The 27,696-nt window shown below is 36.0% G+C and overlaps 3 protein-coding genes across 7 annotated transcripts; 2 read left to right on the top strand and 1 right to left on the bottom strand.

Moving 5' to 3' along the window:
* The first annotated feature begins 6,804 nt into the window (after nt 1–6,804).
* LOC133830021 (pentatricopeptide repeat-containing protein At1g05600) lies at nt 6,805–9,085 on the top strand. 2 transcript variants are annotated; one of them, XM_062259913.1, is made up of 3 exons: nt 6,829–6,924; nt 7,061–7,120; nt 7,273–9,085. In XM_062259913.1, exon 3 carries the CDS (start codon nt 7,530–7,532, stop codon nt 9,024–9,026), a length of 1,497 nt encoding a protein of 498 aa, XP_062115897.1. In that variant the 5' UTR covers nt 6,829–6,924; nt 7,061–7,120; nt 7,273–7,529; the 3' UTR covers nt 9,027–9,085. The 2 variants fall into 2 exon arrangements, with proteins under 2 accessions (XP_062115896.1, XP_062115897.1); XM_062259912.1 differs by lacking the exon at nt 7,061–7,120 and having other exon boundaries at nt 6,805–6,924; nt 7,171–9,085.
* A 391-nt stretch (nt 9,086–9,476) lies between these two features.
* LOC133830022 (11-beta-hydroxysteroid dehydrogenase A-like) lies at nt 9,477–11,659 on the top strand. Its single transcript, XM_062259914.1, has 6 exons — nt 9,477–10,013; nt 10,130–10,322; nt 10,441–10,526; nt 10,619–10,750; nt 10,849–11,013; nt 11,131–11,659. Exons 1-6 carry the CDS (start codon nt 9,831–9,833, stop codon nt 11,446–11,448), a joined length of 1,077 nt encoding a protein of 358 aa, XP_062115898.1. The 5' UTR covers nt 9,477–9,830; the 3' UTR covers nt 11,449–11,659.
* Nucleotides 11,629–17,898, bottom strand: LOC133830020 (recQ-mediated genome instability protein 1). Of its 4 annotated transcripts, none has more exons than XM_062259910.1 (10): nt 17,616–17,898; nt 16,905–17,054; nt 16,055–16,840; nt 15,624–15,794; nt 14,960–15,105; nt 14,752–14,885; nt 12,974–13,596; nt 12,608–12,718; nt 12,395–12,523; nt 11,629–12,294 (listed from the first exon to the last, which is right to left on the bottom strand). In XM_062259910.1, exons 3-10 carry the CDS (start codon nt 16,586–16,588, stop codon nt 12,124–12,126), a joined length of 2,019 nt encoding a protein of 672 aa, XP_062115894.1. In that variant the 5' UTR covers nt 16,589–16,840; nt 16,905–17,054; nt 17,616–17,898; the 3' UTR covers nt 11,629–12,123. The 4 variants fall into 4 exon arrangements, with proteins under 4 accessions (XP_062115894.1, XP_062115893.1, XP_062115892.1 ...); XM_062259909.1 differs by having other exon boundaries at nt 16,055–16,816; XM_062259908.1 differs by having other exon boundaries at nt 16,055–16,791.
* Nucleotides 17,899–27,696: the final 9,798 nt, after the last annotated feature.

Below are 27,696 nucleotides of genomic sequence, written 5' to 3'. Positions count from 1 at the left end.
ATAAAAACGTCTCCACTTGACAAGTAACTATCCCTGCCACTCTCATTGGAGTTGTGAGTTGTTCTAAGCTTGTGATATACTTCAATCCATCTGGGCTCGGAATGCTTAGTTTTTTCCTAAATTAATTATTAATAATCCTATTCCTCGTTGACCTATTGGGAATATTTTGAATAGACTTTCTCTCTCTCCAATTGCTGACTCAATTATTGAAGACTTTTGCTAAATTAAATAAGTTGAGGAGATAAAACAGTTGCACCACTCCATCACTTCAGGACATATCATCTTTGCCGGAAACAGCCACCAGAGCCACCTCGGCTCCGTCAAGTAAGACTCTCATCGGCACACACATCTCACTATGGCCTTATCACATCCCTCGGCTGACTCTTCTGGGACAAGTCACCCCAAATTTACGTCTTGTTCAGCCAGATCTCACAGACCAATGATACTTACAATTTAAGTACAAATTAAGTTACAAACTTATGCATCACAAAAATATATTGAATATAAATCCATATACATATATAATTGATCCCAATGAGCCTAGGTGTGACAATTATTATGTCAATGATTGAACCAACTTCATTTCTCAGTGTGTCTCACAAAAATGCTGTCTTGCTTGCCTAAGTATATATAACTGAGAATACTATAATTTACACACAAAAAATAGGGCATTCTACATTACTCCCAAACATTAAGCAAACTCTCATACAGATTAAAGACCAAACATATTGGTAAGAGGATAACATGCACCCAAACATCTTTCATGGACAGCTTCTTTCTTATATCTTTACCTCCACGAATAATATATATGGAGCGACTGTGATGGGATATACCCTATAAGGTACAATTTTGATCATTGATAAAAAAGAAAGAAAAATTCAAATGATAAGGATAATATAACTACAAACGAAGAGAAAAATGAGATTGTGTGAGTTGGTGCAAAAGCGATATATGAGTGGTGAGTGGCTGTGGTAAAGAAATTTTTAGATATACTCATTTTCAGTTTATTAAAAACTTTTTTAAAAAAATATTTATTTGTATAATTAATATGTATGTGTTGTATTGTATGAAGTTATAGCTAGACTATATTATAATTTTAAGTTGAATATGAATAATGTTTGTAATGATCCAAAATGTTAGTTTTGGAAAAATAGAATATTGCAACACTTGTATTTAAAGTATTGTAAATAAAAGGAGGGTCACATTAAGTCATTTTTTTATGTGGAAATTACATGGATTTTGATTTTTTTTATTATTATTTAATTTTTTATGTGAATTTTGAATTATTAAGGTTTTTATGACTTTTTTTAAAAAAAATTAATTTATGGTTTTTTCTTTCTCCCATATAAATAGTTGAGTTTTTAATTAAACCATAGTTTTTTTTCACATAGAAGTTGTATTTTGTTAATGGCATTTTGAAAATACCATATTATTATTTTTTTTTTAAAGTTTATTTTCTTAAAGCTAGATCTATGGCAATGACATATTTTTATTTATTAAGTTTTAAAATCCCTTACTTTTTAAAAAAAAAATCCCTTTTTTATTAACAAATTGCTAATCATGCTCAATTTAGTGATAACTAATTGACACACAAAACTAATTAGTTGAGTAATAAATTAATTTGTGTCCTTACACTATAAGTGGACGCTAGTAATGAGAACTACTTTTCTAGCCACGTTTTCTTGACTACTTATGGATCTTTTTACATAGGGTGTTTGTTTTGAATAGTTCAGTGACTTTAGACGGGACAAAAGAAGCACTCCCCGTCAATTTCGCACCCCGTGTGTATCACTAAGAGGGATAGAAAGAAAGAAAGATGAGAGATGGCGGGAGATCTTATTCCTCCAAGCTTATAAAATCAAATTCTTATATTTTTAGAAGGATAGAAGAAAATGATAAAATAAAATATATTAAATGTCACAATTATTGTTTTAAAAAAAACAAATATATATATGTTAATAAAAGTAATATAATAATTTTAATAATTAATTTTATATTTATCCCTTCAACTTACAATATCAAAATGCAAAACAAATAAATAAAACCATATTACAATATCAAGATGCAAAACAAACAAAATCAATCAACAAACTATCAAAAAATTTAATTATAACCTACAAAAGATCATTCAACAAATTCGAATTGACAAGATCAGAGAAAAAAAATTATATCAGTAGAGGTCCTTAATCTTTTTGAAAAGTATCACTTAGGTCTTTAAACTTTATTTTGTATCACTTAAGTCTCCAAATTTACTAAATGTGTATTACATAGGTCCTTTCTGTTAAAAAATGATTTATAGAATGCACAACGAAAAGCGATTTGTAACATAATTAATTACAAAAAAACTAACTGAATCATAAATCACTCTCTGCTAAGTTATAAATATTTTTTTTGTTGTGCATCCTGAAAATTATTTTCTAACAGAAAGAATCTATATGATACACATTTAGTAAATTTGGGGACCAAATAATATAAAGCAAAATTTAAGGATCTAAGCGATACTGTTCAAAAAAAATTAAAAACATCTAGTGATAAAAACTCCCAACACGCCACGTCAACCTCTACGATCCCCCAAGCCTCATTGCAACCTCGTTGCCTCAACCCCAACCCTACATTTTGGCCCCATCTTTGATAAAAAGAAGAAGAGAAGGAAGAGGAAAGAAATAGAAAAAAAAAATTAGAATTTACTTTTTTTAATTTTAGTTCAGATTATATTTTTTAGTTTTTGATATTTTTTAAATAATTTAAATATTTTTTTTGTCAAAAAAATAAGTTAAATATTTTTAATTTAAAATAATTAAAATTTTATGATGGGACATTAGTTTAGATGGTTAGATGACAAAAAAATGTGTAGATTTACTAATAAAATAGGGGTTAAGTTGTAATAAAATGTAAAGATATGTTGGTTTTACCCAATAACTCAAACTAGTGTATCACTAAAAATGGAGATATTTCATTTTTTAAGCAATCTATTGGTTTTCTGAATTTCTCCCAACAGCTGGTTCTCTCTTCCTCTCAGCCACTGCAACTTATACCCCTCTCGGCTCCTTGCTAAGGTCTTCTCACATTCTTGCCTAGTTACTATCAGCGTTGATTGTTGGTTTTATTTAGTTGTTAGAAATATAATTGTAAAGGATGTGTATGTTTTTCTTCATTAAACCTAATTTCTTCATAAAAAGTATAGAATCTAATCTCACTATGGCCTTATCACATCCCTCGGCTGACTCTTCTGGGACAAGTCACCCCAAATTTATGTCTTGTTCAGCCAGATCTCACAAACCAATCATAATTACAAATTAAGTTATAAACTCATGCAACACAAAAATATATTGAATATAAATCCATATACATATATAATTGATTCCAATGAGCCCAGGTGTAACAATTGTTATGACAATGATTGAACCAACTTCATTTTTCAGTGCCTCACAAAAATACTGCCTTGCTTGCCTAAGTATATATAACAGAGAATACTATAATTTACACACAAAAAATAGGGCATTCTACAGTCCCAAACATTAAGCAAACTCTCATATAGATTAAAGACCAAACATATTGGTAAGAGTATCACATGCACCCAAACATTTTTCATGGACAGCTTCTCTGATCTTATACCTTACCTCCACGAATAATATATATAGAGCGACTGTGATGGGATATACCCTACAGATCAGGTACAATTTTGATCATTGATAAAAAAGAAAGAAAAATTCAAATGATAAGGATAATATAACTACAAACGAAGAGAAAAATGAGATTGTGTGAGTTGGTGCAAAAGCGATATATGAGTGGTGAGTGGCTGTGGTAAAGAAATTTTTAGATATACTCATTTTGAGTTTATTAAAAACTTTTTTAAAAAAATATATTTATTTGTATAATTAATATGTATGTATTGTATTGAATGAAGTTATAGCTAGACTATATTATAATTTTAAGTTGAATATGAATAATGTTTGTAATGATCCAAAATTTTAGTTTTGGAAAAATAGAATATTGCAACACTTGTATTTAAAGTATTGTAAATAAAAGGAGGGTCACATTAAGTCATTTTTTAATGTGGAAATTACATGGATTATGATTTTCTTTTTATTTAATTTTTTTGATGTGAATTTTGAATTATTAATATTTTTATGGCTTTTTTAATTTTTTAAATATATGGTTTTTTATTTCTCCCATATAAATAGTTAAGTTTTTAATTAAACCATAGTTTTTTTTTTCACATATAAGTTGTATTTTGTTAATGGCATTTTGAAAATACCATATTAATTATTGATTTTTTAAAGTTTATTTTCTTAAAGCTAGATCTATGGTAAGGACATATTTTTATTTATTAAGTTTTAAAATCCCATACTCTTAAAAAAAATCCCTTTTTTATTAACAAATTGCTAATCATGCTCAATTTAGTGATAACTAATTGACACACAAAACTAATTAGTTGAGTAATAAATTAATTTGTGTCCTTACACTATAAATGGACGCTAGTAATGAGAAGTACTTTTTCTAGCCACGTTTCTTGACTACTTATGGATCTTTTTACATATAGTAGAAACTTGAATGGAATGTATATTGGTAGGATTAAGAAGTGTAGAGAAATATAATTGTGTGAGGAAATGCAATGTAAAAGAAGGAGTGAATCCAATCCAATCCATTTGGTCTTAGTTTGGTAATATTATTTCCCTAACCTTAATAAATTTGTTTTTTGGGGGCGTGAGGATCAAGAAGATATGAAACGTGTGTTAGGTGTTAGGAGTAAATATATATCAACAGTTTAAAATATGACTATGGATATGTGCACATAAATATTACACATAGTGAAGTGTTACTGTTTTTTAAAATAGTGAGTCCAAATTTTAATAAATGTGATTGGCTAGACTAAACTGTCATATCACTGTATGTAATGTGAGGGATTGATAGAAAGGAAGGAAAATGAGAGATGGAGGGAGATCTTATAGCTTATAATATCAAATTCTTATATTTTTAGAATGATATAAGAAAAGGATAAAATAAAATATATTAAATCACAATTATTGTTTTAAAAAAAAACAAATATATATATATATATGTTAATAAAAGTAATATGATCATTTTAATAATTAATTTATACTTATCCCTTCCAGTTACAATATCAAAATGCAAAACAAATAAATAAAACCATATTACAATATCAAGATGCAAAACAAACAAAATCTTTCAACAAACTATCAAAAACTTTAATTATAACCCACACAAGATCATTCAACAAACTCGGATTGACAAGAACAGAGAAAGAAAATATTATATCAGTAGAGGTCCCCAATTTCTTTTGAAAAATATGACTTAGATCCTCAAACTTTAATTTATATCACTTTAAGTCTCAAAATTTACTAAATATGTATCACATGGGTCCTTTATGTTAGAAAATGATTTATAGAATGCAAAACAGAAAGCAATCTATAACGTAGTTAATTACAAAAAAAACTAACTGAGTCATAAATCACTCCTGCTAGGTCATAAATCATCTTTTGTTGTGCATCCTGAAAATTATTTTCTAATCACTACAAATAAATATATCTTTTAGTGACAACCTTTTAGTCACAACATATGTTTTGTGTAACTAAATGTCACTTTTAGTCACAACAAAAAATTATTTGTGACTAAAAAGTCATACTTAATTACAAGTTGTCACTAATGTAGTTTTTGTCACAACTTATTATTTTTAGTGATAAACTTTGTTGTGACTAAAAATACATTTAGTGACAACAAATTGTGATTTTTGTGACTAATACTTTTAGCCATGGACTTTTTAGTGATGACACAAGTAAGATGGATTTTCTTTAGTCACAAATTTTTTACTTGTAGTCACAAATTTTATTGTGACTAAAACTAAGATTTTTTGTAGTGAATAGAAAGGATCTATATGATACATATTTAATAAATTTGAGGACCAAATGATATAAAGTAAAGCTTAAGGATCTAAGTGATACTTTTCAAAAAAATTAACAACATCTAGAGATAAAAACTCCCAACACAACACGTCAACCTCTACGATCCCCCAAGCCTCATTGCAACCTCGTTGCTTCAACCCCAACCCCAAATTTTGGCCCCATCTTTGATAAAAAGAAGAAGAGAAGGAAGAGGAAAGAAAGAGAAAAAAAATAGAATTTACTTTTTTAATTTTAGTTAGTGACACTTAAAAAAATAATTTTTATTTAATTAATTAAAATTTTGATAATTAAACATAAAATATATTTGGTAACTCTATTTTTATTTATTATTTTTTTTTAATTTTAATTAAAATTTATTAAATTTTGAAAATAGAATTTTTTCACTTTCAAAATTTTTTTAAATTGTTTTCAATTTTTCTTTTTTTTTCTTCTCTTCTTCAAATCAACACTTCATATTGTTAAACAAAAAATAAAAATAAAAATTATCAAACACGTTTATTATTTTTTATTTTTAAAAACAAAAAACAAAAATAGTTAACAACAAATATGTTTTTATTTTTTAAAAATAAAAAAACAAAAATAAAATAATATTTTCATTTTTGTGTTTTAAAATTCAAAAATAAAAATTTTACCAAACGGGTCTTATATTTTTTAGTTTTTGATATGTTTTTAAATAATTTAAATATTTTTTTGTCAAAAAAATAAGTTAAATATTTTTATTCGTTTTTTTAATTTAAAATAATTAAAATTTTATGATGGGAAATTAGTTTAGATGGTGAGATGAAAAAAAAATTGTAGATTGACTAATAAAATAGGGGTTAAGTTGTAATAAAATGTAAAGATATGTTGGTTTTACCCAATAACTCAAACTAGTGTAGCACTAAAAATGGTATATTTCATTTTTTTAAGCAATCTATTGGTTTTCTGAATTTCTCCCAACAGCTGGTTCTCTCTTCCTCTCAGCCACTGCAACTTATACCCCTCTCGGCTCCTTGCTAAGGTCTTCTCCCATTCTTGCCTAGTTACTATCAACGTTGATTGTTGATCTTATTTAGTTGTTGGAAATATAATTGTAATAAAGGATGTGTATATTTTGTTTGTTTTTCTTCTTTAAACCTAATTTCTTTTGTTTACAGGCATTTTAACAATGAATCGATTGCTGTATGGTTCAGTTTTAGTTTGATGTTTCTGAAAGAGTATCTGTAAGGATTGAATTTGTATGCTGTATTGTTTTCCCAAATTTCAGGATTCTTGAAAATCTATTGGAGATTGCTAGATATATATGGCTCTTTAAGTTTTCTGAGAAATTCATTTGGGATTTTGTCAATATCTGATGTACTTCCACCAGATGTTAATTTCATGTCATCACTCAAACCAGGAGCTGGGATTAGGGAATGGGAAACTTTCCATTTTTCTAGGTCTCTCAAAGTCCCGTATTCCCTTGAAATCCCTAGCGGGCCAGCATGAAATCCTCAGCATGTGATATTTCCTAAGTGAAGATTAGATCCAACATTTTGAGTTTTAGCTTATTTTGGTTCCAAATATATTTCAGTTCTTGTGGGGAGAGATTTGGTAGCGGCCATTATTTTATCTTGTTGAAACGCCATGTGTATAAGGTGGCCGAGGGTTTTGACACCTACAGACCTCTCTGTGATTATACGGAAGCAGAAAAACCCATTAACAGCTCTCCAAATCTTTAATGAAGCTAAATCTATGTACCCAAGTTACCATCATAATGGTCCAGTCTATCTCACCATGGTTGGAATCCTTGGAAACTCAGGTCGAATCACTGAGATGAAGGAGGTGATTAATCAGATGAAAAATGACTCGTGTGAGTGCAAGGATTCAGTTTTTGTAGCTGCATTGAAGACATATGCTAGAGCTGGATTGATGGATGAAGCGTTTTCTTTGTTTAAGAATATTCCAGAATTCAACTGTGTGAATTGGACTATGTCTTTCAATACCATCTTGGAGATAATGGTGAACGAGTCGAGGTTTGATGATGCTAGACGCCTTTTCTTGGAGAATTGTTGTAAATGGGAAGTGAGCTCTCGCATTCGATCTATGAATTTGTTCATGCGTACTCTGTGTGAAAAGGGTCACTCGGATGTTGCTTTAAGAGTTTTCCAAGAGATGGATTATCAGGGTTGCTGTCCGGATAGGGAAAGTTATCGGATTTTAATGAAAGGATTGTGTCAAGATGGCAGGTTGAATGAGGGAACTCATTTGTTGTATTCAATGTTTTGGAGGATTTCTCAGAAGGGCAGTGGTGAGGATGTTATAATCTATAGAACCTTGTTAGATGCTTTATGTGATAATGAACAGGTTGAAGAAGCAATTGAAGTTCTTGGTAAGATATTAAGGAAGGGACTGAAGGCTCCTAATCGATCTCGATTTCGCATTGATATCAATCAATGTAGTAATGTTCAAGATAAAGAGGCCATTAAACGATTGATTAATGAAGCTCTGCTAAAAGGTGGGATACCTAGTTTGGCTAGCTATAGTGCAATGGCAATTGATCTCTACATGGAAAACAAGATTATTGAGGCTGATAAAGTTCTCAAAGAAATGCAAGATAGAGGTTTTCAGCCAACATCATCGGTTTATGAAGCAAAGTTGGCTGCTTTATGTAGAAAAAGAGAAGTTGATGAAGCAGTGAAGGTTATTGAAGTGGAGATGGTGGAGGCTCACTGTGTACCAACTGTTAAATTGTACAACATAGTCATGAGAGGCCTTTGTGATGGAGGAAAATCGGCATCAGCTGTTGGGTATTTGAAAAAGATGGTTAAACAAGTGGGGTGTGTTCCTGATAAGGAAACATATGATATTTTAGTTGATGGGTTGTGTCGTGAGGGAAAATTTATTGAAGCAAACAGAGTTTTGGAGGAGATGTTAATCAAATCTTATTGGCCATGCGTTGACACTTTCAATATACTTATTAGGGGTCTTTGCTCTGTGGGTAGACAATATGAAGGTGTGATGTTGTTGGAGGAAATGATTAACCAGGGTAAGTTACCTGAACATTCTGTGTGGAATTCTTTGGTGACATCTCTGTGTTCTAACATGGCTAACTACAAGATAGACTATTATGCCTGTGACTAGCTGAGAAGCTCATTGAGCATTTATTATTTGTCTTGAGCTATGTTTGGTTGGAAGGAATATAGGAATGAACGAGAGGTAAATTACTTGAAGAAGGAAATGTGAAATGAAGAAAACTATGTTACGGTGTTTGGTTTGAAAAGTACTCATTCTCCCATTTTGATGTAATGAGCATTCCATTGGAGATTGGACAGAATAGAGAATAATACTAGTTGTAAATAAAAGGAGGGTTTACATTTTTAGTGATCAATTTTTTATTAACAAATTGTGAATGCTTAATTAAGTGATAACTAATTGACACATAAAATTAATGAGTTGAATAATAAATTAATTTGGTGTCCTTAACTCTATAAATGGACACAAGTAGAACAGGGCACCATCCACTGATTGAGGAGATCACTACGATTTTTCCCAATGGTTCTTTCCAAGTATGGTTCCAAAAAAAAACATGAACATAAATAAACACATATAAAAATGTATCTAAGAAAGAAAACAAGCATTTGCAAAATACGACAGGTGGATAATGTTTTTAAAGAGTGCAACAACAATACCTTGTATACACGACAGAAGAGTCATTTTGTTGAGGTTTGTCAAAGGTGTGAGTAGCCCTTTCGTCTACGTGTTGTTTCCTTGCCATGCAAACTTACTACGTGGCTAGGCCAACGTACTCTTCCTAACTCCTACTCTTTTCAATCATATTTATTTGTTACATTTGCCAAAACCACGAAACAACTCAACACTACATATTATTTCTCTCTGTCATTCTCATCTTCTCTCATCTCTATATCCAATTCTCAAGCAAAAGCGATGAATTTCATCAACAAGATGATGAATATCATAATCCCTCCTATGTCCCTAACCTTGTTGCTCTTAGTTTTGCCTCCATATCTCTTCTTTAAGTTCCTTTTAGCCACCCTACGACCCATCTTCACTGAAGACCTTCGGGGAAAAGTAGTCATCATCACTGGAGCCTCCTCAGGCATTGGCGAGGTAAGCTAGCTAAGCTAAGCTTAACCGAAGCAAAACAAGTTTGTTTTAATAACCATATGGTTAATTTAGTTATATATTGAAAATGTAATAACCATGTTATTTAATTTATCATAAAGCGAATGGCGTATGATTATGCTAGTAGAGGAGCTCGTCTAGCACTAGTGGCCAGAAGAGAAGGCCGACTCCAATCGGTGGCCAGCATAGCCACCTTCCTAGGCTGCAAAGATGTCATCGCAATAAAAGCCGATGTTTCCAAAGTTGAAGACTGTCAAAGATTTGTTAATCAAACAATTAACTACTATGGACGATGTAAGTGAAAGAGAAGCTTAATCATTAAGCAGTTTCAAGTGTTGATCATATGGTTGATATTCTTTAAGTGGGTTTTCATGAAAATAAATCTCTAGTTTTGTTTCATGGGGATTGATAGTGGATCATTTGGTGAACAATGCTGGAGTATCTCCCGTCTTCATGTTTGGAGAAACCCCTGACCTTACTAAGTTTGTTTCGGCTATGGTAACTCATTTTCTAGTACTCATGTAAAAAGAACTCATATGCAATATTCTTCATCTACAAAATACTCATTAAAGCTTTTCTGTTTTGACTAGGATATAAACTTTTGGGGTTCAGTGTATTCGACATATTTTGCAATTCCATACCTTAAAAGGACCAAAGGAAAGATCATAGTGATTTCCTCAGCTGCCACATGGTTACCAGTGCCACGACTTGGCCTCTACAGTGTAAGAAAATAACTCTCTTGTTAAGTGTGCTTTGAGTTAAAATCTCTTAAAAATATTTGATCATTTGTGTTCAGTTTCTTATTGCATATTTTATTCAGGCCACCAAAGCAGCAGTGACAAGCTTTTATGAGACACTGAGAGTGGAAATAGGGAAAGAAGTTGGCATAACAATTGTGACTCCTGGCTTGACCGAATCAGAAATGACTCAGGGAAAATTTTTAACCCAAAGAGGCACCTTGGAACTAGATCAAGAAATGAGGGATGTAAGTTCTCTTTTATCTTTGATTGGTTATCAAACACCACCAATCAAATTTGTGACTGAAATGGATAATCCTACCTCAAGCTTAGCTTAAACTGACATACAAACTTTTTACTTACAGGTTGTGATGAGCATGACACCAATGATGCCTGCCAAAGACACTGCAAAAGCCATTGTGACCAGTGCAAGCGAGGGAGCCTACTACTTGACAGTACCAACTTGGGTAAGGTCCTTGTATTATTGGCATGTGTTTATTCCTGAGGTGTTGGAATGGAGCAACCGGTTGCTGATAATGCCTAGACAAGGCTCCACAGACAGAGATACTCTTAGTAGGAAAATCGTGGAATTATTAGCCGGATTCAGGCCCTATCTGCAGCCTGGGATAGTTGAGTATCCTGAAATTGGTGATAATGGCAACATGCCTTATTCACATTACTAAAAATTACTCTCGTTTCCTAGTGTCATATCCTATCATGAATTGAAGTTCCCTTGTTTATAACTATTTTTTTTAAACTTTCGATTATGAAAACCTGACCTTAATTGATTTGTCATATGTATGATACAATAAGCTAGCTTTATACAGGATTTGCTTCACTAAATATAAGTTGAAAAGAGAATAGACAATAACCATGTACAATACATTATAAATGCAGCTCAAGTAGGTCTCTTCACCTGTTGAACCAACGTAGTTGGTATCAACTGCTATTAACATTTTCATCGTCAAAGATATCCACCTTAATGTGTGGTTCAGTGAGAAACAGGAATTCTAGACTTGTTACCTGTTGATATGCCAAAAACCAAAAACCGAACCCAATTCACTTGGAAAATCAATGCAGCGTACAAGCCCATCAAAAATCACCTCTTTCCTCTTTCCTAATTCCTTTCAGGCTTTAATAGCTCAGATCTCGAGCTCAACAAAGAGACCACTGCCATAAAGAAAACTGCCTCATCCATCTGCAAGTTTTCACGTCTTTCCAATTCGTTGGTCGATGATCCATGATTAAAAGGAAGTCCTCAGTCAAATATAACCAGTAAATTGATCTCCCTTTTCAACTTTTAAAGCCTTTTTGTATCTTCCATGACCAATATGTAAAGGTAGACAAGTTTGAGCCAATTAAGGGGATAGATCAATGGGATCCGCGGGAAGAGGCCGTCGTGTTTGAGATGAAAAAGAGGACTTCACTCTTCTCAAAAGCAACAGTGCATCAGATTCAGGACACCCCACGTTCATCTCTAGAGCAACTGGAAGTTGAGGTTTTTCATGCATCTCTATAAGCATTTTCCCCTAAAAACAATACATTACCACATGATGAGATAAAAATACAGACCCGACTAAGGGAGGATAAAATAAAAAAGCACTAGCACCAAACATAGTTGCTCATTACCTCAAAACTAGCTAAGAATTTTTGGAAGTTAAGCAAAGTTTCCTTGATGTTGCTAACTATTCCTGTGTCTGAAGAAGAGAGAGCTGCAATTACCTCCTGTGGAGAATGGCCTATCAATTTCTGTACAACCTGAAAAGCACACAAGGTTTATAAACTCAGCAGTTATTGCATCAAGCTCCTGGTAGCAGAAGTGAAAGTCCAATGTGCACTTACATTATGATGTACTCGAATCTGAGAGATTAGGCTACCATCATCAACATACACCCGAAGATCATAGGAGGATCTCTCCTTGTACTGGAATCCTTTTACACCAGTTAAAAAGCACTGCAATATGAGTCCACAATTAGACAAGTACACAACAACTTAAGCATGTATGAGATCTACTTCACTACCGCATACAGGTGCACTTGGACGATACTGTTAAAGTAATACACCCCATTAGAAACTAGGCTCCGAGGTGCCCAGAGGAACTCGAACCTCAGACCTTCTGTGATCACTACACCCCCATTACGGATTGTCTTGATAAAAACAATGAGATAATACATAGCTTATTAAGAAAGAATGTAAAACTAAGCATACCTTAATCATACCGTTAACAGAATGAACACTTCCTTTCATTGTAGCCAACTTGGCTGACAAACTAGCTAAGTAAGTGAAAGGGGGTTCCCGAGCTCCGGATAGAATGAGTGGATGTTCAACCTCCTCAACCATAAAAATATCATCATTGTCATTTAAATATGGGTCGGACGCGGAATATGCCATGGTAGGGGGAACCGTATCCGTATCAGTTTCATCCATAACTGAAGCGACATCAGAAGATTGGCCGGGGGGGCGCACAGCACTTGTACTGTTAGTGCACATAGCATTCATATGGAGGTGTTCTATACCTATAGCAACACTGCGGGGTGCTTTAGAAATAGCACTTTCTGCACTGGCAGGAGCAGGAGAACCTTCCTCACCAAAAACGACATTAGCTGATGGATTGCGAATGAAATTTCCTCCGCTAACACGACCAGGGAACTCCTCCTCAATTCTTTGACCAGCAACATTAGCAGGTGCAACATAAGTATCAGGAAACTCTTCCGCATCCAAAACGACATTAGCTGATGGATTGCGATTATAAATTTCTTCATTAACAAGTCCAGGGAACTCTTCCTCAATCCTTTGACTGGTATCAGTACCCGGCGCAACATAAGTAGCAGCTACAGTTAAATATTAAAGTAATGAGACTACTTCGGAAGCAAAACAATATAAAAGAATTTTATCATAAGAGACGTACAGGTTTAAAAAATAGAAAATCTAAGGAGAAAAAGATTCTAAATACATTGCATAAGAAAGTTTGCTTCATGTCCATCTATATGAGGAATATGGTGATTCAAATCTTAAGGTTACAGCGTGGCATAGCAGCTGTGATGTGGAGCTGCTTGTTCATTGCAGTCATTAATGATGTGGCTGTTGTGAGATGAAATCATCATTGGAATATGATTGGCCAGTTGTAATGAAGATGTACGATTCTTTAGTGGTGGAAAAGGACAATGCCGTTAGGATTTTATTCCTCAACTTTTTGGCAGCAAAAAGGGCACGCACGAAGAGGCTGGAAGAATTCAGAGAGAAAATAGAAGAGTTTCTTGTATGGTGAGAGAGAGCTGTGAAAGGAAAAGAAAAGCAAAACCCATGTATATTGAGTGAGCTAATGTTTTTTCTTGTAAAACAGCTGAGTTCATCAGAAACTTTGTAATTTGTAATCTCTGATATAGTGATTTGGATGGCAAAGCCAGCAGGCTAGATGTAAGGGGTTCATTGCCCCTGAACCAGGATAAAAATCCTTGTGTGTTCATCCATTTTCTTTATTGTTTTACTGCTCTGTTTTGCTGCTGCATTTGTTATTCCTACTGCTGCATTAACTGCATTTGTTATTCCTACTGCTTTGGCTGTATCTTGGTTACTCATATCTGATCTTGTATCTTGTTTGTGCACAACAATCTATAAGGTACGAGCTCACTTATCCAAAGACCTTTTCACCAAACTCTACATTGCATAGAACACTACTAGTTGCCGTATGATGTAATTTACTAGTGACGTACAATAGTCCCTATGATTTTTCAACATTAAGTAGCATCATATGAACTTAATCTCTGAGATTTCATTGCAGACACTTAGACACACGATTCAAAAACAATATTTATGTATGTAATTTTTTCATTAATCACACATTCCACAGGAAGCAAGCATTATAAACCAAAAAACAAAATAACAAATTTCACCAAAGATATATCTAAACAAAAACCAATCAATAAAAATCACAGGGAGGAAATATAACACGTACTAACTACTAAGTATGCACGTGTGTAGATTACCTTGATGCACCTGTGAGGGGGTTCTGAAATCAGATGTTGTAGTATGGTTGTTCCCAGCAACATGATCATTGCCAGATGGCCATGCAGCAAGAGTTGCTCGAGTCCTCAAAGGAGGTACGACCCTGTTCCTGGTTCTGCATAAACAATACAAAATGGTCAGCTTATTAACTTTAGTTAAAAAGACAAGCATTATCACCTCTAAATATACCTTATTCCTCTTGGCGGTTTATTTACTTCATCTACAAGCCGCTGTCGTGCTGCTTCCATTTCCTCAACTAGTCCCCCTAGAACTTCAAAGGTTTCAGGGACCAGCATAAGAAGGCCATGCCGTACATGCACATTACATATGACAACCTACAACTCATATGAGGATGACCTGTTTAAGTCAGAACATGGATAACATTTGCTGCGAATCAAAATGGACTAATAATAAGACTAAATGCATCTTCATAATCATGGAGAAGCAATCAGGAACCAAAAGGCCAGTAGTAATATCGACTTTAAGCAAAAGACCATAATTTATTGAATAAATCTGATCATTTGCACAACTAAGAACCTCATGTAATCATATTATGCTTTATCTTCCATTTTAAGGAAATCATTGGATGTAAACGTCACAAAAGTTTAATGCCCATGTGCCTTCAAAGTCCAAGTCATAACACCATGGTACATAAATTGTAGATGTTCAATATGTAACTAAAATGTAAATGCATCTGCTTTATGTGATCCCATCAATAACTTTCACAATGTTTACATCAATAAGACACACACATATCACTAACAAAAATTCCAATAATTTGTTGTAGATTACTCATGTGCAGAGAATACACTAACACCAGGAATAATCTAAATAAACTAGAGCTAAGAGAAACCTTCAATCCAGCAGGAGACAAAGCATCAAGATCCTTAATTGGTCTGTACTCCATGCCAAACACACGTTGAACACCATCAGTCATTGACAGCTTGAGACATCTCTTGATCCCAGGAGCTGCTTTCTGATACCTACTTTTTAATGGACAGCTTATGTTAACAATCTCGTCGACCTGCAAAATTAAGTCCGACATGATAAGAAGAGCTATCATATTCGATCCATAAAACAAAAACAAGATTACTATTTACTATATACAAGAATTATCTAAAATTAACGTACTTTGAATAACAATATACTCACACACCAAGCACCGAGAATTTCAACCCAATGAAGCAAGAAAAACAAATATACACTAAAAATAGCAAATTATAGCAACCCTATTTTGCAATTTCTTAAAGGTTCTTTTTTACTTTTCAAAAAACGATTACCAACCTGTAACACATAACGCCCTGTAAGATCAACAAGGTGAAGAGAATGGACATTTTCAGGAAGCAAACCACCGCCAAATTGATTCATATCAGAAACCAAGAACCGCTCAAAACAAAGCTTGGCTTTCACAGGAACATCAAGGTCATCGAAGCCTGGTACAGACCGTTCAAGCCCCTGAACACAAGAATCAAGCCATTCTCTCTTCAACCTCAACCCAAGCCCTTGAAGAAAGTCACCAACCGGGCAACCAAAGGTACTAGGATGAGGCATGTGGTGATCAGGATGTGGAGCCGGCGGTGGTGGAGGAGGTGAAGGTGGCGGGAGGTTTTCAGAGACGTCAATGAACTCCTCGTCATCATCAGAAACTTCAACAAAATCACCATCGTCAGATATTTCAAGGGGTGAGAGATGAGACTGATTATTAGTAGGACTAGGATTTGTAGGGGGGGAAGATCGTTGAGGCTGGGGCTGGGGCTGATTGTTATAGTGTTCTTCTTCATCTTCGTCGGAATAGTAACTAAGCCTAAGTCTTCGCATTTTGGTGTCTCACACTCAGACTGAGTCTGAGAGTATAGTTTTTTCAAAAAGTAAAAAGTTTTTGACAAATTTTGGGGTGAAGAGGGAAAGGCAAGGCGGGTTGATTGAGTAAGGGATCTCCATCTTTCTGCAAAAGGCAGGAAGCCATACAACCAATTCTATTGAGTCCACATCATGAGCATCACTACTAACTGTGCCTTGTTCTAAAAAAAAAAGAAAAAGTTTTCACTATGATGGACTTTAGTAATGAATCTGTATGCACAGGAAAGTTTATTTCAGATAATAATTAAGAAACTAAAATAACTAGTGTATCAACCTGCTCAATAAGTTTATTTTACAACAATGGGCTTCTTGTCCTCTACGGCTTTTCCTTCGGCCTCAGCTTGAACACGTTTCAGAAGATGTTCCTTCTTTTCGGCTTTCTCCTTGGGCCTGTACTTGAGGAGCAACTTGTACAGACTTAATGCTGCACAATATTACGAGTAATAAAAAATACCAATGAGTATTGCAAAAAATTATGCTCACAGAGTTAACAGGTAAGTGAAATTTCAATCCAAAAAGTAAAATTAAGAAAAAATTACACACTTTGGCAATGAAAAGAAACATGAGTTCTTATCAATAATTAAATTCTAGTATTCTGGGATGACAATAAACTGATATGAGCTTCTTTCGTGTATATTGAATATTAAGGAAAACACTGATTAGAATAAAGACTCTAGTCAACCAAGTTGATCATAGACAGCCTTAAAAAAAATACTTAAGAGGTGAAAAGAAGAATTTTTTTTATCCAATTTGCAAATCAAAAAATACGAAGACAAGTACATAGATTGAAACCAACCAAAGAAAACAAGGGTTATTTCACAAAATTTCGGTCTAATCGCTCTAAATTTGTAACTACATTGCAAAAGAACAATAAGTAAACGAGATAGAAATCAAAGAATACGGCATTCGGTACATTTCTCCTAGGCCTAGAGAAAAATATAACATTGGGAATATAAACAAGGCAAAAAAAATAGGGAGCACCAACCTGGGGGGTCGGTAGTAGGGAGCAGTGGAGGAGGAAGAAGAAGGGCTGGTCTCGGCGACGGCGGCAAGGGTGAGCAATTTCTCTCCTCCTTCTACTTCCTATGAAATTTTAAGAAAAAGAGAGAGAACAAAGACAGTTACACAAGTAGCAACAAGCGACTTCTTTTGAATTTGCACTTCGTTCGTTTGCAGCAGTTCTTCTCGGCGAGGCGACGCCGGTGAGACGGAAGGGCGGCTCTCGGCAACGCTACGGAAGCAAGGAACTTCTCTACAGGGCGTGTCCAAGAAAGCTTGCACTTTGTTTGTGGGTGTTTTAAGTTGGAAATTTAACTAAAAGTGTTTAGCAAAATTAACCTCTGTCTTTTAAAAAAAGTTAGAAACATATTGGTTTTTTTTGGTAAAATTTTTTAAACATAAAAATTAAAAAAATATATTTTTAAAAAATAAAAATATATTTGGTAATTATTTTTATTTTTTGTTTTTAAAAACAAAAAATAAAAAATACTTTTGATAATTTTTATTTTTATTTTTTGTTTAACAATACAAAATGATTGTTTGATTTGTAGAATTAAAAAAAATGAAAAGTCAAAAATTGTTTTAAAAAAAAATTGAAAATGAAAATTTTCTATTCTTAAAATTTAATAAATTTTAATTAAAATTTTAAAAATAATAAATAAAAATAAAGTTAACAAATACTATTTTATATTTAATTATCAAAATTTTAATTAATTAAATAAAAAATTATTTTTTTAAATGCAGCACCATTATTCCTCTCTTAACTCACAAATATGACTTGATTGAAAAGAATAAAAAAAAAAGCTCACAAATATGAGCCTCAGTCATCCTTTTTGCCTCTTCTTCCCTTTTCTCTTTTGAAAATTGAAATGAGAGTAAGAAAGCATAGACTAAGTAGGCACTCAACTCTTAAAATAAAGTATCCAATATATAAAAAATAAACAAATAATACAAAATTAAGAATTCCAGTAAAATCTCTAATTTAATTAAGTTTTGGAATCAAACTAATTAGAATAAATTGTATTTTTGCCCTCCGAACTATGACCACTATTTGATCGTATTCCCCGAATGATTCATGATGTTAAAAATTCTTCTTGAATTATGCACGTTACTAAAATATGAGACTTATGTTAGATTTTGTCCTAGGTGGCTAACAGATTGATGATGTGGCATTGTCATGTATATAATAATTAACAATTTTGCCCCTCAAACTTTGATCGCTACTAAATAATACCCTTTTTATTAAAAAAATATTTTTTTTAATAAAAATAATAATTAAATTCTTAAAAAATTAAAAATTTACAATATAAAATAAATCTATTTTAGAATGAAAATTTAAAATAAATACTAAAACAAAGAAAAAATTGATTTAAAGAGGATAACAAATGATGAAGGGCTTAAATAAAAAAAAAACTTTAATTTAAGAGTAGGAGAACGAAGGGGAACAAACTTTGTTTTAGGATTTATTTATAATTTTTATTTTAAGATATATTTATTTTATATTGCAAAAGAAAAATTAAAAAAAAAACTTATTTGTTATTAATTAGGAGTCCGTTTGGTAAAATTTTTGTTTTTGAATTTTTTAAACACAAAAATATAAATATAATTTTATTTTTGTTTCTTTATTTTTAAAAAATAAAAATATGTTTGGTAACTATTTTGTTTTTTGTTTTTAAAAACAAAAAATAATAAATGTGTTTGATAACTTTTATTTTTATTTTTTGTTTAACAATATAAGGTCTTCATTTGAAGAAGAGAAAAAAAAATAAAGGAAAAATTGAAAACTGTTTAAAAAAATTTAAAAGTGAAAAAATTATATTTTTAAAATTTAATAAATTTTAATTAAAATTTAAAAAAATAATAAATAAAAATAGAGTTACCAAATATATTTTATGTTTAATTTTTAAATTTTTAATTAATTAAATAAAAAATTATTTTTTTAAGTGTTACCAAACAACACCTAGATTTTTAATTTTTATTATTTAAAAAAATTTATTTAGTTAGTTTGAAACTTTTAGTATTGTTTATTTTCTTAGTCTTTTAAAATAATTTTTTATTTAATTTTTAAGGATTTAATTATTATTTTTAAGAAAAAAAATTAAGTTTTCTTAAAAAATAAATAAATTAGTTTTAATAAAAATGGCACAATTAGGTAGTGGTCAAAGTTTGGGGGGCAAAATTGCTAATTATTCTACACATGGATGTATCACATCAACAGACCAAATGTCACATTATCAATCTACTTGCCACCTAGGACAAAATCTAACAGAAATCTCATATTTCAGTAACGTGCATAGTTCAGGGGAGATTTTTAACATCACGAATCGTTCAAGAGGCACAATTATATAATGATCATAGTTCGGGGGGAATGTTGCTTATTCAACTAATTATATTATAATTGACATGTTATAACTAGATAGTAATATTGTGTACAAAAATATTAACTTTAACAATAATAACAATAACAACTTTTTAATAATTATTATTCAAAAAATATTTATGTAAAGTTATTTGGTAGATTGATGTACTCTTTAGACTTGTTATCACATCATTATATATAATTAATCGCATATACAATAAGTAAGAGTCCGGAATAACACTAAATCATATATATATATATAATTATTCATGTATAGAGGTATATTTATTTAAGGCGGGACTTAAAAAATCTATAACTAATTACAATTTTGTTACACCCAGATTTCGAGCCTTGAGAATTGTGATCTCGAAAGTTGGAGTCGTCAGGTGTGAGCTCGCAATATCTAGAATACGTGTTTGCAACCTGAGCGCCGAACCTACAAAGCAGGTGGCAACCTCAAAGATGGGTAGCCTCGAAGTCCTTGCAAGCTCGAAAGACAGAACATCGAGATACGTCCATTGTCGTGTGACCTCGGATCAAGTGGCCCGAGCCTGGCTTAAGTGTGAGCTCGGTGTTTCATTCTAAGGTGATCTTGAGAAAATAATACAACTCGGAAGTCACTCAGAGACCTGGGATGGTGCGATGCTGGCGATGTTGATTGCTAACTTCGAACATCTTAGTGAGTCACTTGGAGAGACGCAGTCTACATTTATTGTTGTAACTTCCCTATAATAAAGGGATATTTATTAGTCAGTTATACGCCCCCTGGTCTTCAGGGGACGTTTCCTTGTATATAGGAGTTACAGGCTTTTAAAGCCATTAAATTTATTCATGAAAAAGATAACTTCCCAGAGACGTGTGGGATAGTATCCTGAGACTTCCTCTATAAATAGAGAAGTCATGCACCTTTGAAAATGACCGAAATTTTGTAATCTTGAGAGAAACTCTGGGGAATTCATCCTTGAAGAATTTTCAGAAATTTCCTAAGTTCTAATAACAAAGACTCGTGGACTAGGCAGAGTTAACTGCTGAACCACGTAAAAAATCCTCCTTGTTTTATTGTATTTTCTGGCCATAAATATTTATTGTTTACGTGCTCTACATTTCAAGTTGACGAAAAACGGCGTCAACAGTTTGGTGCTTTCATTGAGAGCCTTAAGCAGTGCGATCCCTGAACAAGTTATGGTCGCAAACGATCAAAACATTCCTGAAGAAAACTATCCAAGACGCCCTGGGAAGCAGCCGATGGTAAGCCCGAATACTGAAGAAAGAAGCGAGTCCTCCGATTCTTGGGGACCACCAGCACCTCCAAGGGATGAGGATATGTACTACAATCCTGAGCGGTACGTTCCCATTGTGGAACTTGAAAACCGGTAGCTGAAACAGCAGTTGGCTGAAGCCAACAAGTGGAATGAGGAGTTGGCTAGGATAGTCGCAGAGGCTCAGGCGGCTCAACCCCCGCCTCCACGCGAAAACCAAGCCCCTCCTCCGTGGTACGTGCATGTCCCTCCTCGCAGGCCTCGTGGACGTCCGCAAAAAAATGCTGCCACAAGGGGGCCAGAGCAACCTCCAGCACCAGCAGAGCCATCCGCTCCCACGAGACCCCGAAGAAGTACCCGTGCCAAGGCTCCGATTTATCCAACTGTGGGGGTACCCGCGGGAACTGAGAACAACCGATCCCCTGCAGAGGCTCGGACTCAAATCCCTGGAAACACACAGAATGCAACTGACCCATCTCGGGCAAACTCCGGACCGTCTAGGCCACGAAATGGGTGGCAGCCACCGACACCCACACGATTCCCTCCATCGCCTATAAGATACCCTTCACCTCCTCGCAGGAATGCTCAACCAGTTCGAGGTGATGAGGAAAGACGTGTGGGAAGGAGACAAGGGAACAGAGAAGCTTTCCGGGAGCGGAGAGGCGCCCAATCTGAAAGAAGTCAAACGTCCCGGTCTCACACTGCGGAGACGAGGTGGCATGAAAGAAACTCATCTCGAAATAATCATGTGACGAGTCTTACTAGTGACGACTCTAGAGATACCAGGTCAGTCAGTATGCATGATCGAGGTCGAAAGAATACTGGGAACCACAGGAATCGCTCCGACCTGCGAGAACACTTGAATCAGAATCGGGGTAATGTTAACCCGACAAACCCGGACCTGAGGGATCGCCTAAATAGGCGAAAAGACCCCCTGCGGAGGCGCGAACATGGAATTGTGATTGACGACAGCCAATTTCAGGCAAGACCCCTCGCGGACCCGGTCCAGGAAAGAATTGATCAGTTGGAAAAGGCCTTCAGGCTTTTGAAAAATGAGCAAGGTCAGGGTCGATATGAAGATTCTAATGAGGAGTCCAACCGTTCGCTCCCCATATTTCCAATACTCCGTTTCCTCAAGGATTTCGGATCCCTCATGTCCCAACTTTTGAGGGAAAGTCCGACCCATACAGCCATTTGAGTACATTCAATACCATAATGAGAGCAAATAACGTGGGTTACGAGCTCAGATGCATGCAATTTCCAGCATCGCTGACGGGACCAGCCAAAAGTTGGTTTGAGAAATATAAAAGACATTCAATCACTTCTTGGGATCAACTATCAAAGGACTTCAAAAAGAAGTTCAGAGCCATGATGGGGGTTAGGCCTGAAGCATCAACTCTGACTAACGTTCGGCAGCAGCCAGGAGAGACATTGAAAAGTTACCTTGCAAGGTTTAACTTGGAAGTCGCCCGGGCTCGAAATGTGGATGATAGCGGTCATCTGATGGCTGTCCAAGCTGGAGTAATGCCAGGAAGTGCTCTTTGGGACGATATGTAGAGAAAACCGGTGAGGTCCCTAACCGAGTTTAATAAACGAGCTCAGAGGTTTGTCAATGTAGAGGAAGTGAGGCTGACACTTAATGTGACCTCCCAGCCTGTAACCACAACAATAAACGTAAACTCTGCCTCAACCTCGGCGGACCCACCAGCTTCAAAGCTTGCTGCGGAAAACCCTTCCAAGAAAAAGAAGAACGAAGGGAGTAACCACGAGGCCGAGGGAGGAAAGAAAAAGAAGGGGGAAAGATATTTCTCCATGTATAGAGTATACACCGAGTTCAACGAGTCTCGGGAGAACATATACCTGGCTAATGAAAACCAGGTCCCCTTCAGACGTCCAGACCCAATGAGAAATCAGAAGTCCAAAAGGGACTCCAGCAAATATTGTCGATTTCACAGAGACACTGGGCACACTACTGATGAATGTCGACAGTTGAAAGACGAGATTGAGGATTGATCTCGAGAGGTTATTTAAGACAATATGTCAAAAACTAGAATACTAATCAGGCGTCTACGAGCCAGAGGGCAGCCGCGCCACAACCTGCACAAAATAACAATTCCCGAGCAAGGGACGAAGATAAGCCCCCTCCGATTGATGGAGAAGACGTAATAACCATCTCGGGCAGACCTCATCTCGCAGGAACGGGCAGGAATGCCCAAAAGCGATATGTGAACGAACTAAAAACTGGGGACGGGTCTCCTTATGAACTCGAACCTAGAGCTCCAAAAAGCCAAAAGATAGAATCTCAACCAATAACCTTTACCGAGGACGACGCGTCCCATGTCCAGTTCCCTCACCATGACCCACTGGTCATCACTCTCCAGCTCGCAAATAAAAGAGTTCACCGAGTTCTCATAAACAATGGGAGCTCAGTAAACATTCTTTATAAAGCCACCTTGGAGAAAATGGGACTTACTCTTCGCGACCTGAAAGCATGTGCAACAACGCTGTATGGTTTTTCAGGAGAAGGGACTGCCTGCATGGGGTCCATCGAACTCCCCGTGACCTTAGGAGACTACCCAGTCTCAACAACCAAGATGATGGAGTTCGTAGTAGTAGACCTACCTTCGGCCTACAACGTGCTGCTCGGAAGAACCGCCCTGGTTGGGCTGGGGGCAGTCTCGTCTGTAAGGCATCTGGCCATTAAGTTCCCGACCCCTAATGACATCGGGATGTTGAAGGGAGATCAGTTAGCTGGAAGGGAATGCTACAGCATTTCCTTAAGAGGAAAGAAACAGACGAGTGCATAAGCACTCCTCATTGTTCAAAATAAAGATGGGACGGTCTTGGAGATTAATGAAGAAATTGATCCAAGGGTGGAGGAGAAAGTTGATCTCGAACCGTTAGAAGAGCTCGAAGAGTCCAATCCTTCCAAAACAGTAAAGGTCGGAAAACATCTCCAGGAGGAAACTAAATAGCAATTAATTTTCTTCTTGAAGAAAAACCAGGATGTCTTCGTGTGGTCACATTCAGACATGGTAGGAATAAGTCTGAATATAGCGAGTCACGCACTAAATATCGATAAGAGCTTCCCACCGAAGCAACAAAAGCGAAGACAACTGGATGACGACAGAAAAAAGGCACTGAAGGAGGAGGTCGACAGGTTAAAAGCAAACCGGTTCATTAGGGATGCTTTTTACCCTGACTGGGTAGCCAATCCGGTGTTGGTCCCGAAGCCAAATGGGACATGGCGAACCTGCATTGACTATTCGGACCTCAACAAGGCTTGTCCAAAGGACTGTTTTCCTTTACCAAGGATTGATCAGCTCGTGGATGCCACAGCAGGGCATGGACTGATGTCGTTCATGGATGCCTATTCTGGATATAACCAAATTCCCATGCATGCCCCTGACCAGGAACATACGAGTTTTATAACAGACAAAGGACTATATTGTTACAACGTCATGCCATTCGAGCTCAAAAATGCTGGGGCCACATACCAGTAGCTCGTGAACATGATGTTTTCGGAGCAAATAGGGAACAACATGGAGGTTTATGTTGATGACATGCTAGTCAAGTCTCAACTTAACGATAACCATGTTGATGACCTCGAAGAGTGTTTTGCCGTGCTCCGGAAGTATAACATGAAGCTTAACCCTCAGAAATGCTCCTTTGGGGTATTGTCCGGAAAATTCCTGGGTTTCATTGTAAACGCTCGTGGGATAGAAGCTAACCCAGACAAGATCCAGGCCTTAATCGACATGCCCTCACCTCGAAGACACAAAGATGTCCAAAGTTTGACCAGCAGAATGACGGCACTAAGTAGGTTTATTTCGAAATCTACAGACCGTTGTCTTCCGTTTTTCAACCTATTGAGGGGAGGCAAGAAATTTGAATGGATGGAAGAATGCGAGTTGGCCTTCCAGGAGCTTAAAAATCACCTCGCAGAACCCCCCATCTTATCAATACCTATTACGGGAGAATTACTGTATCTTGCCACTACCGAACACGCAATAAGTGCAGTGCTCGTGCGAGAAGAAGAAAAGGTACAGAGGCCCGTATATTACATCAGTAAAAGATTACTGGGGGCAGAGTCGAGATATCCCTTGATGGAAAAGCTAGCTCTTAGCTTAATTTATTCATCTCGAAAACTCCGACCTTACTTTCAGGCGCACCTTATCCATGAATTAACTGATCAACCACTGAGACAAGTCTTATCTAAGCCAGAAGCTTTATGCCGACTTCTTAAATGGGCAGTTGAACTCGGACAATTCGAGATCACCTACCATCCAAGGATGACCATTAAGGCTCAAGCCTTGGCAGACTTTATAGTGGAATGTACTGGCATAGCCAACGATGAAGTTATAACCCCAGCCCACGAGCTGGGGAAACTTTACGTTGATGGATCATCTAATGAAAATGGATCGGGGGCAGGAGTCATTTTGATCACTCCCACAGGAAGAAGATTCCATTCTACCTTAAGTTTCGACTTCAGTGCATCAAATAATGAGGCCGAATACGAGGCTTTACTGGCAGGGCTTCGCATAGCCAAGGAGCTCAAAGCTAAGGCAATACATTGTTATAGCGACTCCCAGCTGGTGGTTAACCAAATTTTGGGAGAATACCAGGCTCGTGGCACAAAAATGGCAGCTTACTTAGACAAGGCAAAGTCGGCATTGGAACATTTCGAGTTTTACACGATCGAACAGGTCCCCCGAGAGCAAAACTCGAATGCAGATGCCTTAGCTCGACTCGCTACTTCCACCGAGAATGATGAGCTAAATGTTGTGCCAATAGAACATCTCTCGGCGCTTAGCATTTACGAGCCGGGGCAGGAAGACGTGTGTATGATTGATTCTGAGCCTACCTGGATGACCCCGATAATCGAATATCTCGAGACTGGCGTCCTTCCGAAAGATCGGAACCAGGCTCGAAAATTAATGTATCAAATTCCCCGTTACACCATTTTGGATGGAAGGTTGTATAGAAGGGGATATTACATGCCATTACTTCAGTGTGTGACTCCACCCGAAGCCAAGAAGATCATTGAAGAAATTCATGAAGGGTTCTGTGGAGACCATACTGGGAGGCATAGCCTGTCCTAGAAAATCATAGGCCAAGGTTACTTCTGGCCAACCATCAAGTCGGACTCTTTCGAGTACGTAAAGAAATGTGATAAGTGCCAGCGGTTCGCCATGATTCCTCGAGCTCCGCCATCCGAGCTGACCATGATTACTTCCCCATGGCCATTTGCGGTATGGGGAATCGACCTCATAGGCTCTCTCCCAACTGGCAAGGGCGGTGTGAAGTATGTTGTAGTTGTCGTAGATTACTTCACAAAGTGGACAGAGGATGAACCGTTAGCAACAATAACTTCCAAGAAAGTCCTGGACTTCGTGGTAAAGAACATTGTATGCCGATATGGGATGCCGAGGAAAATTGTATCCGACAATGGGACCTAGTTCGATAGCGACTTGTTCACCAACTTTTGCGAGAAGAATGGAATAATAAAGAGTTTTTCGTCAGTTGCGCACCCCCAAGCGAATGTCCAGGTCGAAGCTGTAAACAAAACTCTCAAGAGTTCGCTAAAGAAAAAGTTGGAGGAAGCAAAAGGACGATGGCCCAAAGAATTGCCCCAAGTCCTATGGGGATATAGGACTACAACTCGAACATCAACAGGACATACCCCGTTCTCTCTGGCATACGGTTGCGAAGCTATGTTGCCTATTGAGGTCGAGATTCCTACAATTAGAACCACGCTTATGACCAAAGCTCGAACCACACTCAGCTCGAAGAAACCTTAGACCTGATCGAGGAAAGAAGAAACGAAGCTCAGTTGAGGAACGCTGCATACCAACAGCAAGCTACCAGGTACTTCAACAAGAGAGTTCGGGATCGAAAGTTTGACGTGGGAGATTTGGTGCTACTGTAACGCCTTGGTTACCCCAGAACAGTTACGGTGAACGGTGGACCGGAAATTTGACTCGCTACCCGAGTCATTTGGTAAAAAACGTGCTCTAAGTGTAATTGACAGGTTAAGGTATAAAACCAATAAAAAGGAAATGGAGATTTTCATTACAAAATGCTCTGCAGAGCTAATCAAAACGTTTACAAGTTGTTCTCAGTACAAAAAGGTCACTACTGTTTTAAATTTACAATCCCGCCGACCTAAGCGGCAAAAATAGGGTAAACCCCCTAGTTCCTCTAAGAACTCCTTGGCCGTGGTGGTCAAGCGGCCGCATATGTACACATCACCACATCAGCTCTCCACTCAAGGCTAGGTGAGCTTTTCTTTCCCTTTACCTGCACCACATAGCACCCATGAGCCAAAGCCCAGCAAGAAAACATAATACTTTTCATAAACATTATCAAATGATTATCATTATAATCACACTGAGCATAAAGCTTTCAAACCAATGAGTGAACATCATATGATTCAAGAGGGAGAGTGG

Source organism: Humulus lupulus, chromosome 4, assembly GCF_963169125.1.
Source record: "Humulus lupulus chromosome 4, drHumLupu1.1, whole genome shotgun sequence".
Lineage (NCBI taxonomy): Eukaryota > Viridiplantae > Streptophyta > Magnoliopsida > Rosales > Cannabaceae > Humulus > Humulus lupulus.
This window is presented reverse-complemented; position numbering and strand designations above follow the sequence as displayed.